At 36.9% G+C, this 12206-nt stretch overlaps 1 protein-coding gene across 9 annotated transcripts in view; it reads left to right on the top strand.

Moving 5' to 3' along the window:
- Nucleotides 1-12206, top strand: part of armc2 (armadillo repeat containing 2) — a 39090-nt gene that overhangs the window by 8239 nt on the left and 18645 nt on the right. For 8 of the 9 annotated variants that reach the window (XM_073856145.1, XM_073856144.1, XM_073856143.1 and 5 more), the window contains exons 10-16: nucleotides 24-280; nucleotides 4053-4198; nucleotides 6030-6129; nucleotides 7957-8239; nucleotides 10723-10845; nucleotides 10928-11044; nucleotides 11121-11250. In XM_073856145.1, the coding sequence (XP_073712246.1) occupies nucleotides 24-280; nucleotides 4053-4198; nucleotides 6030-6129; nucleotides 7957-8239; nucleotides 10723-10845; nucleotides 10928-11044; nucleotides 11121-11250 (1156 nt within the window). Of the gene's footprint in view, nucleotides 1-23; nucleotides 281-4052; nucleotides 4199-6029; nucleotides 6130-7956; nucleotides 8240-10722; nucleotides 10846-10927; nucleotides 11045-11120; nucleotides 11251-12206 lie in introns of those variants that run through there. The other variant, XM_073856147.1, reaches the window with a different exon arrangement.

Below are 12206 nucleotides of genomic sequence, written 5' to 3'. Positions count from 1 at the left end.
GCCATGTGTGCATTTCTCCACAGACTCCCTTCTTTCTTTGCTGCAGTGTGAGGATGTATGGAGTAAAAGTGAGGCTGTGCTGTACTGTGTTGGCTCACTGAAGCTGCTCTCAGGAAACAGCGCCCTCTGCAGTCTGCTGCTGGTTAAAGACCTCATCAGCATACTGCTACAGCTCTCAAAGAAGCTTATTCACAGTACAGCTTCAACTTCTTCTAATGTAACTAATCACAGGGCAGAGGGAGAAGGCCAGCATACCATTGCAGGACATATACTGGTACAGGTTAGTACTCATTGAAGGCTGCTTGGATTGGGCTGATCAAATTTGTAACAGTATAAACTATAATCCCGTTTTTATTATTGTGATCATGTGTTAGCCAATACGCATACGCACAGGGTCCAAAACGAGCACTCACAAAGTGCCAAAGTGAATGAAATGCTAGCTGGCTGGTAATATTTATTGCAGGAACTTTATTAGGAACTAGATGGTTTAATTAAATTCTCAGAACAATAATCTGACCCTTGATGACATGCCTGACTCTAATCAAAGACATACCAACAGCCTACTAAAAAAACCCATCTGTTGCGTCTCAAGTGTATCACCACAATTTTGACCACACTTAAAATTTTCCATCAGAAGTTTATCTAGGTTGCCACAACTTGGTGACACATCTGAGAAGTATTACTGGTGTTAAGCCATCGAGAAAATATAAGGAAAACAAGCATTATGTGTCATCTTGAAAGTTTCTTTAGTGGATCATATTTTATATGATGCATAAAAATAGTAAATGGCAAAACTATATGTTTTAAAATCCACCTGTGGTGAAAATCAAGTTTTTATTCTTGTTTATATGCCTATTTGGGTGATTCTCACGAAATCCAGACTTAGAAGGTGTCCAGCATCAGATTTTTTAAAAAGCACTTGAAGCCAACTTTTTTTACACATATAAGATTAAGGTCTGAATTTACTATAACCATTATTTTTAGAGGATTTAAAAATATTTCCTATAGAATTATTTAAATTTTTTTTTAGATTATCATTATCAAAAATTATAATTACCACAACATGATATTACATTAAATATATGCATATGCAAACTCATGTTTCGGTAATGAGAACTAAAAAGTTGTCTAGGTACTATGACAAACAAAATTTCAACTTTTATCTGGAGAGAAAAAATAAGAACTGCTTACCCGGTAGCCATCTTGAGTGTCACAGTCAATTATGTCCCTTCCAAAAAAAATTTTTTTTTTGAAAATGTTAGTTCCTTGTGGGCATAAACAATGATTGAAAATTGTTGCGGAGGATGAGAAAATTTTTCTTGGACACATTTATATTCCTTATTATTATCTCTACCTTTACCAATGATCACCAAATACCACATGTTTCTTTACTATAAATGTTTACAGTATAACATGAACTGAAGCTTTTTATTTTTTAGATTTTTTTAATTATAAATATTTCCATGTCAAGAACCCAAATCCAGTCATGGACACGTTGCGGTAATGAAAATGTTCTTCTTAATGTGGTAAAAACAACAAAATTGGTTTGTATGATGTCATTTGAAATCATGTGCAAAATAGTACATGAAGAGATGTTTGTAACTGTATGCTTCTTATTTTGATACTCTTACTTTGCATTTACTTTTTTTATCAAAATGTTTCATGACATCTCATAAGTCTAATTTCGCGAGAATCACCCATATGCTGTTTTAATATGCTTTAAGACAAACCATGTTCAAATTCATAATTCAACTGAGTATTTTCTACAAAAATTTGAGTTTTTTTAATCGCCTCGGTTTCCTACGTCACAATTATGTAACCAATCACATCACCACAGTTGTACGAGTAGATCAGTAGTTCGAGCCATAGATATTGTGTGTGGATGCCACATAGACTCGGTGCTGAAATGATTGCAACATGCTGCTTCAGCATTACTTTTTTACTTTGCAGTGTTTGAACCTGTTAACATCAGTGCTAAAAGTGCAGTTCATGTATGCATTGTGTGAAACAGGACTTAGCAGTTATGTGTCTGAAACTGCAGATGTAGCATCTATTTACATGTATATCTATGGTCCGAGGTGGTGCAAAATAGTGGAAGCTGGGACTCATTTGGATATTTATATCTATGTCCCGAGCTGTGCAATTGAGTAGAGACAGGAACTCATTTGCATATTTATAAATCTGCATATACTAAATGAGGCAAGGGTGTAGAGTTACATTCAAGCTGTCTCAAAACATGAAGACATTACCGTTAACTTATGCATATTTTATTATAATGGGCTGTGACGGTGGCAGTATTTTACAGTTATAGAAAGTGTGTGTGGGCATTTTAGATGCCAAATGGGAAGCAACTGAGCATATGCGCTTTCCCATTTCTGTGGGTGCTTGTGGTGAGCCCCGGAGCGCTTAAAACCATTGGCGGCTCGTGACTGCTCATCCGAGCGGCGCAAATTCAAAATAAGTGTTCGGATGTGTGTTGCTTACATTTTCAAAGTATGTGTTTATTGCATCATGTGAATTATGTGCATCACGTGTTTTGTAAAAAAAAAAGGGCCTGATGCACACGCGTCAAAACAGTTTATGATAAAAGAGACGCTTACGTTCACAAAATACACGCAAGACACTTCCTTAACAGTAAACTCTGATTACGCATGAGATTATCTGGCAAACATCTTTTTTTTATCATAAACCCTGTAGACGCGTCTGCAGTAGGCACTTATTTTGACAAGACACGTGATGCACATAGGATCACTCAACGCGCAGAACACATATTTTGAAATAAGGAACCACACACATGACGGGCTACAAACATGTTGTGACAAACTTTGCATTGAGCGCCCTTAAAAAAATGAAGTCACCGGCCGCCACTGATAAAAACGCTTTCTGATGGTGTACTGGTAGCGCAGATTGATACTGGGCAAGATTGTACTTTATATTTTTTATAGTTTATGACGTACACACCACCGCAGTGGTTATGACAACCACCACAGCCCTAGCTCAAAGATAAGTTTTTAAGTGATACATTTATCGACTACAGGGGGACTAGAAAATGTATATGGTCATGCATGTTTGTCAATTTATTTGTCATTGGTTGGTGTGGCACATTTGAGTTTAGGGCCCTGCATATGCAATCACACAAAAACAAATTAAATCACATATTTCAGCTCTTTTGGACATAAATTACTTTATTCTTTGGTTTATCATAATCTGCGGTCTGAATTTCCTCCTTGTTATTTAAAAACTCTGTAGGATCCCACAATGCCTTTCTACGGTGCTTGAGGGTGTGTTTCCTGTATGCTGGAACTGTGCTATACTGTATCACCACAGATAAACAAATAGGTTTGCTATGCAAACATGATAAATCTCTCATGTGTTTTGGTGACTTTAAAACAGAAGGAATTCAGCATGCTTGAACCCCACCCGAATATTTCTCAAAAATCTGCCCTGGGAATGAAATGGAAAAATATGAGCTTTTTGCAGGGGTGGGGTAACATAGAGTCGAAATACAGGGTGAATGTTTTACTTTCTTCGAGGCTGCTTTTGTTTTTTTCCAGTTGTCCTTGTCCATATTTCCCGTTATACTTCTCCAACCCAAAGTGTGTTTTACAGGAATGATTCCAAACAAACTTCCTTTCGGCATGCATGGTTTGATGTTCACCATCAATAGCCATCCTGCTCATTAGCCTGTTGGCAGACGGAAATGAGGGGTCTTATGAAAGTGCAGCCCTAGCAGGCAGGCTGCATGTCCCCTAATCAGTGTCCTAAATTCTTGATGGAGAGATTTATGAGGGCACTTTCTAAAACCTCCTGTTATTTTTCCTTAATTATAAATGGCAAAGCACTTACATGCATCTGTGTTCCTTAGGCGTCGGTGAAACTTTTTCTATGAAAGTTTTCTCTATGTATGGCCTTGCATGCAGCACACCTGCTAAACATACCCGGTTCCCCTTATACACACATTTGTCCTACATTACAAGGGGTAGTCTTTGTCTTTTTTATTTATTTACATGTCGCTTAACAATCTAAACCCTCTGTGTTAAACCTCTTGATAGGTCACTGCAGCTTTGAGAAATATAGCTGACCAGTCTGAGGCTCGGCCTTCCTTCCTGTCCAGCAAGGCATTCGCTACTCTTTGTTGGATCCTTGAGACCCATCGCAGTGATCTGGATATCTGCATTAATGTGGCCCGAATATTCAGGTAATGGACAAATCTAGGGATGCACGATATATCGGCCGACATATCGTTATCTGCTAAAACTGCTTATTTTTAATATTATCGGTTATCGGTCTGATAGCAAAATTAGGCCGATAAATGAAAGCCGATAAATGATGGATTATTTTGGTTTGTCGAACCACTTCACTTGCTCATTGCTGGCCATGTGGAGTTTTGATTGGTGCTTTTTGTGACATAGCACGAAGATGACACGTGTTGCGGGCTTAAGAAGAGTATGCTAGTCTAGCGCAAAGACAAGATGTCCGCGGTCTGCAAGTTTTTCATTGTGAAAATAATATGAATATTTATCGCCCTATAGATATCGATTATCACCCCCCAAATATAAAGAGTTATCGGTTATCGGTATCGGCCAAAAGTTCCATATCGGTGCATCCCTAGACAAATCTGTCGGTTACATTATGATTTTAATGGAAAAAAATAGGAAAGGAGTTCGAAAATGTTAGAAAGGGCAGAAGAAAGAGGAAAGTACTGTTGCATTGTTTTTATGCGCATGAATTGACAATGCTGAGTTTGTACATTTAGTTAGTACTGGCAGATTAGTATTAACTGTATTCGTTAAAAACAGTGTTGGGGAAAGTTACTTTTAAAAGTAATGCATTACAATAATAAGTAACTACCTAAAAAAGTAACTTAGTTACTTTTTTAATTTTCTGACTCAAACTGTTCCTCATACGTGACTACATTCAGTTTAATTCAGTACATTTTTTTATTAATTATTATTTTTTAATTAATTAAACTGAAAAGTAACTCGCATTACTTTTTTAAAAATGTAACTCAAATATTAATGTGTGCATTTATAAAGTAATGCGTTACTTTACTCGTTACTTTAGAAAAGTAATGTTATTACATAATGCACGTTACTTGTAATGCGTTAACCCCAAAACTGGTTAAAAGGTCTGTGTAAATATACCATGCCATTATCATGGTATATTTATAAGATACACAGTATTTCACTTCATATTCAACTTTTGTCACTTTGCAGTGTAGTAGAAATGGCCTGTTCCTTGTTTAGATTGTAATTATTTTTGATAATTGATTTTGGCATTTGCGTTAAGTGTTTGCCTGTAAATAAAAAGCAAACCATTAGGTCAATATAATGTCTAACGTCCGTCATGATTTTTGTATGCCTGTTAAAGCTCAAGTTAAATCATTGTCTTACGGCTATAAAGACACCAGGCAACCACAGATGACATCCTCTTTGTTGTGCAAATGTACCAGAGTGGTTTTATAGGTTAACATACTCAGCTATTCTCTTAAAGGAATAGTCTACCCTTTTGCCATATTAAACTATGTTATTACCTCAACCTAGACGAATACATACCTATCTTTTTTCAATGCATGCACTGTACAGCACGTTGTGAATGTGTTAGCATTTAGCCTAGCCCCATTCAATCCTATGGTACCAAAAAAAAGTTTTATTTTGTGGCACCATACATACTGGTATAACTCCTCATGTAACAGTCTTTAAATAGGGAAAACACTGTTTGGTGGCTTCCCTGTTTGGTACCATAGGAATGAATGGGTCTAGGCTAAATGCTAAAACATTCACGACGCGCTGTACAGTGCCCACATTGAAAAAAGATAGATATGTATTCAATCATCTAAGTTGAGGTAATAACATAGTTTAATATGGCAAAAGGGTAGACTATTCCTTTAAAAACTCCCATGTTTAATAGTATGCCCACCTTTCTCATAATGCACATTGTTGTTTTCATATACTGTAGCTATAGTCTATAAAGCTGCGCCATCTGATGTGTGAGAACATGCTTGTTTTGTGTATTTGTTTGGTCACCAGCAAGCTGTCTACCTACACAGAGTGCTGTTATGCACTAGCTGAGACACCACAGTGCTTCGGCCTATTTTCAGACCTACTGAGCAAACACAGCAGGAAACAGGTGAGTTTAACTCAAGTATATGTGCACTGTCAATACACACACACATGCACACTTATAGGCATGTAGGCTGGGTTCCGCTTTCTGCTCTTAAGTGAAACTTGAGCAATGGTCCAGTAAGGTGTGTGTGTGTGGCATGTGTTTTTCTGTTCATTTTATTTTCGTACAGTCAGTTCAGATGTGCTCATCTCTCTTGCCTGCTGGCTCTGACAGTTATGAGATCATGTGTTTTTAATCTCATAAAGAATAAACATGCTTTACTCTGTGTACTAGGTATCATAAACACAGTCCCACCCACACCCTGTACTTCACATAAGGACAAACTGTCCTCTAGATAAATGGCAAAGGATTTAAGGACTGCCTCACTCTCTCTTATGTATACATTCTCAATGAAAACAATAAACTGTTGACAGCCAGTTGATCGATAGAAACCTGTTTGTCAAAATCAGAAATTATTAAAGAGACACTTCACTTTTTTGGAAAATATGCTCATTTTTCAGCTCCCCTAGAGTTAAACATTTGATTTTTACCGTTTTTGAATCCATATAGCTGATCTCCGGGTCTGCCGGTACCACTTTTAGCATAGCTTAGAATAATCCATTGAATCTGATTAGACCATTAGCATCGCGCTAAAAAATAACCAAAGAGTTTTATATTTTTCCTATTTAAACATGCTTTTCTGTAGGTACAACATGTTCTAAGACCGACAGAACATTAAAAGTTGCGATTTTCTAGGCAGATATGGCTAGGACTATCCTCATTCTGGCATAATAATCAAAGACTTTGCTGCCATAACATGTCTGCATCAGGCGTAGTGATATTACGCAGTGCCCAAAAATAGTCCCTTTGGTAACTTTTAATAGTAGAACATTATTTTCAGGAACTGTGTAATATCATTGCGCCTTCTGCAGCCATATTACATCAGCAAAGTCCTTGATTATTACGCCAGAAGGAGAGTATAGTTTCTAGCCATATCAGCCCAGAAAAGCGCAACTTTTAATTTTCTGTCGGTCTTAGTACATGATGTCACTAGAGAAGAGTCAAGTTTTAACCAGACAAGGAACACTGTGCCGTACACGGTACACCCCCTCCCTTGCACGTGAGGCTGCATTACGTCATTGTAACTTTGAAGCATTAAATCTTCAAAATATACGGTCATGCAGGACACCTTGTTGTAAAGCTTAGACTTTCGGGATTCCATTAAGGGCACACACAAAGCATAATATGATTTTTAGCAGTCATAAAACTGTAATCTAGTTGTTAGTTACCTGAACCGGGCAGCGCCGATTTAGGATATTTACTTAAAAATTGTTCATAAATCCCCAAAAGTCCAAGGAAATGGAATATCCAAGCCTTTTAATCCAAAACGATTTGTTCATCTCACAATCTTGACGTTTCTGACCGAATTACGATATAAATAGTGTATACAATTAGTTCACTAACGGACATTCATTCGAATCTCACTTTTCATTCACGATTTATAATGAATATATTCGGATGTCACGTTTATTGTGCAATGTCTGAGGAACAAATACGCCCCCTTGTGGAATTTCAGCCGTTCTATAAGAGGCTACATAGGAAAAATATTGAAACTCTTTGGTTATTTTTTAGCGCAATGCTAATAATCAAATTCAATGGATGCTAAAATTGGTACCCCCAGACCCGGAGGTATGCTAAATGGATTCCAAAAGGTAAAAATCAAATGTTTAACTCTAGCGGAGCTGAGATGGCACTAGAATTTGGGGCTTCATTACCCAGGGTTAAAGGTAGCGTTAAGGGTACTGTCAATTCTTATACACCCCCTTGTTTTTCTGTTTTCTCTTTCTGCAGGATCTCGTAGTGCGTCTTCTGTTCACACTAGGGAACCTGACTGCCAAGAGCGTTGAAGCCAGAGAACGAGTCTATGAGGAGGAAGGGGCGATAGATGTTCTCTTAGATCTTTTTCAGATCTACCAAAAAGCACCATCGCCTCCTGAGCAACAACCCTCCCCTGAAAGAAAGGACGTGTTGGTCAAACTCATCAGGCTGTTGGCCAATCTAGCCATTCATCCCACAGTGGGCACAGCATTGGCTGCTAACGCTATGTGTGTGCAGCTCCTACTGCAAGTCTTGGGTACAAAACATTCAATTCAATTGATTTACTACTTAATGTAAATAACATTGTGTAAAAATATAACCTTGATATGTTGAAATCAAAGCTTGAAAGTTATGTGAGATCAATGACTGAATGCAAACTCACAATTAGATTATGAACCTTTAGCCTGCATTTCACAGATAGAGTCACACATTATGTCTTAAACTTTGGCATTCATGTTTCTTGTTCATAGCTGCAGGTTTTCACAGGATGCCTTAAGACATCTAGTAGTTCTCACGCTACCAAAGCTGTGTACCATAACTGATGTTAGCAGAAGCAACGTGACACACAGAGACCATTAAGATCTTAAGTGTGCTTCCTTGAGCTCAGATGCACGAATGTGCAAGTTGCTCTGCACTTTGCAGTCACATGTCGTTCCCTCCACGACAGTTACTGGTACACGCGCTTAAGTTACTGCATCCTCTCCAATGACGAGAATAAGCAGACTATAAAGTTGTCATTTCCCAGAGCCAGTTTTACTATAACTTAGTTGATTTGAAATACCTGGTGTCTCTGAGATGCTGCAATGTGGTTTGTAGGTGATGGATGCAAACGTTTGGTTAGCTGTATGAAAGTTTCGTTAGCAGGTATGCTGTGTTGAAGAGGTGGTTGCACGTTTCCTTTTTGAAATACAGACCTTTTATCCTGTGGAAAGATTTTCCAGTGACATTTTTAGATATGAAAAATGAAAATAAATACTCTTACCGGATTACGCTAAGATATTTACACTCTTAGAGCATGCAAAAAAAAAACGGTAATCTCACATATCTGATTACATCCTGTTATGAAAATAAAAAATCGAAGAGGGTGAAAATTAAAAAGATACTGAGAAGTGAAGGGGAACAATGACAGAGCATTCGCCACAACAAAAGGCATTTCGAAACACAGACACACTTTGCAGCATGACGCACAAATACTGACAAAGAAAACCACACTTTGAACGGGAAATACAGGATATAATTTCACTCACACGCACTCAAATTCTGACTACTTCATTTACAATTTATCATGAAATACTAACTTGGAAACACGCATGATTGATTTTGAAAGCTCTGAAGGAAGAAGTGATACCTGATTAGAAATCTGTGTTTACTGTACTGAACTGCACTTCAATATCAAATAGAGACCACACGTCTGTTTTGGGTGATAAACATCACATAAGACATCTTTAATATCTAAATAATTTCTCCTATGGGTCATTCTACAGAAAAGGTGGAAATCTGCTTAAATGAACTTCTTTCAAAACACCCAAAACTTCTATAATAGCATTAATTAACTTGTCAAATCTGTGAATCCGCAAAACGGGGAGCTTAATCTGTGTTTAATTTTTAATACATTTTATAAAGAATCCATGACGTTGTATCTTCAATACCTGACAAAATGAGAATATAATAATAGATAATGAATATGATAAAACTTATAAACTTAAAAATTTTTCCATCTTGTTTTGTTTGTATGCTTTTATGTTGGTCAGTTAAAGGAATAGTGCTTAGGAAGTACTCATTAGAGAAGACGGTAACACCAATGACGGTAACACCAATGACAATTTACAGAGAAAACTAATTTTTTTTTAAAAATGGCTGCCATTAGCCATGTGCTATTCCATCAGAGATGTAACAATCACATACTTATTCAGTATAATGCATTTTTATGTAAAGATCTTAACACTTCCAGCTTTAAAAAAGAGTAACACTAATGACATCCATAAAATCTTATCTCAAAATTCTTAGATATATCTTGATATTTTAGACAAATAAGGTAAGACATCTCACAAACCTTTTGCCTTCCTCCACTGCACTTCTTCCACTGACCTCTTGACCCAGGAAAAACTTCAAAGATCTGATGCATTGTTTCAAAATAAAGGTGCTTTGGGTAGGGTAACACCAATGACATAATTTTGGGGGACAAATATTTATTTGATATTATTCATATTAATAGTGTATTTTTTACCATTTCAGTGTTGTAGTAAATTCATACAGGGTTAAAGGTAAATGTAAATTAGATTTGTTTTATAAAAAACATGGTTTTAAATAATAAGTACACAGTTCAACTTCCATGTATGATCAAAGGGACCAGACATTTAAAAAAAAGTTTAAAAAAGAAAAAAAAGAAAATTACCTAAATTAACTGTCTCATCATGTTAAGGACAGTCTATATTTATTAAATATATATCATTATGGGATTATTGGGTCAAAATAAATGATTAAGGGGTCTGCAAAAGCAAGGGACAAGCATTTCCACCTTTTTGTAGAATGACCCCTATACAATATGAGACAAAATTGAGTATTTTTCCTTTAAATTTTACTTATTTATACAATAACCTTACATGAAATAATAAGTGGGTGGTAGCGATAAGCAAATTGGCATTCAGTCATTCTCAATATGAAGGCTACAGATGGCATGGACTAAAAACAGCTGATGATATTTCACACCCCACGCTGTTTCCTGTTTTCTTTACTCAGAATCAAGGTGTGTTCTGGAGAATGAAGAGCTTGTGATTAATGCCGTGGCCACCATCAACAACCTCTCTTTCTACCGGGGAGAGAGCTCAGTGGTCCGTTCCCAGCACAAACACATCTCACAGTGTAAGACCAGTGTGTTTGTGTGGGAGAAATCTTGTATGTGTTGTTCTATGTGTCATTTTATTCTTGTCGTGTGCAATTGCAGTGTTACTTAAGCTGTTGTTGGGCTCCAGTATGGAAGGTGTTTTGGAGGCCACGCGGGTGTTTGGAAATCTTTCTCAGATCGAAGATGTGAGATGCTTCATCATGCAGCACAAAGTGCGTTTCGTTCTTCGATAAAAATATGACGAGCATTTTTTTGATACTTTTTTGTAAGTTTGTGTTTGTCTTTTCAGTGCATCGGTTCATGGTGACCCTCCTGGACTCGAAGAACCCTGATGTGTGTTTTTCTTCATGTGGAGTTCTCATCAATTTATCTGCTGATCCAGAAAACAGGGCTCTATTGAGGGTTGAGGGAACCATGCAGAAGTAACTTACCTCATTGCAAAACAATTACTTCGGTTTTGGTTTCCAATAAATTAAATAAATCATGCTAAAACTGGATAAAGTAACAAAGATAAATAGCCTAATAAGATAGGATTTGTTGGATATATAATAAAATGTAAAAGGATTAGTCCACTTTCTTAAAAAAAACCATCCAGATAATTTACTCACCACTATGTCATCCAAAATATTGATGTCTTTCTTTGTTCAGTCGAGAAGAAATTATGTTTTTTTGAGGAAAACATTCCAGGATTTTTCTCATTTTAATGGACCCCAACACTTAACAGTTTTAATGCAGTTTAAAATTGCAGTTTCAAAGGACTCTAAACGATCTCAAATGAGGCATAAGGGTCTTATCTAGCGAAACGATTGTCATTTTTGGCAAGAAAAATAAAAAATATGCAATTTTAAAACGCAACTTCTTGTCTTCCTCCAGCTGTGTGACGCGCCAGCGCGACCTCACGTAATTGCATAATGCAGTGGATAGGTCACGTGTTACTTATATGAAATGCACATTTGCGGACCATTTTAACCAATAAACTGACACAAAGACATTAATTAGTATCATTCGACATACAACAATGTCAGAACGGTCCTCTTTCTCCACACATGTAAACACTGGGGCGTAGTTTCGCATACGTCATGCGTGACCTCTTGACGTGATGACGTATTATGTGAGGTCGTGCTGGCGCGTTACACGACCCGAGGAAGACGAGAGGTGGTGGTTTAAAAGTGCATATTTTTTATTTTTCTTGCCAAAAATGACAATTGTTTTGCTAGATAAGACCCTTATGATTCATTTGGGATCGTTTAGAGTCCTTTGAAACTGCAATTTTAAACTGCATTAAAACTGTTAGGTGTTGGGGTCCATTAAAGTCCATTAAAATGAGAAAAATCCTGGAATGTTTTTCTCAAAAAACATAATTTCTTCTCGACTGAAC

Source organism: Misgurnus anguillicaudatus, chromosome 18, assembly GCF_027580225.2.
Source record: "Misgurnus anguillicaudatus chromosome 18, ASM2758022v2, whole genome shotgun sequence".
In the NCBI taxonomy this organism is placed as follows: Eukaryota; Metazoa; Chordata; class Actinopteri; order Cypriniformes; family Cobitidae; genus Misgurnus; species Misgurnus anguillicaudatus.
The sequence above is the reverse complement of the archived record's forward strand: the minus strand, read 5'-3'. Positions and strand labels throughout refer to the sequence as shown.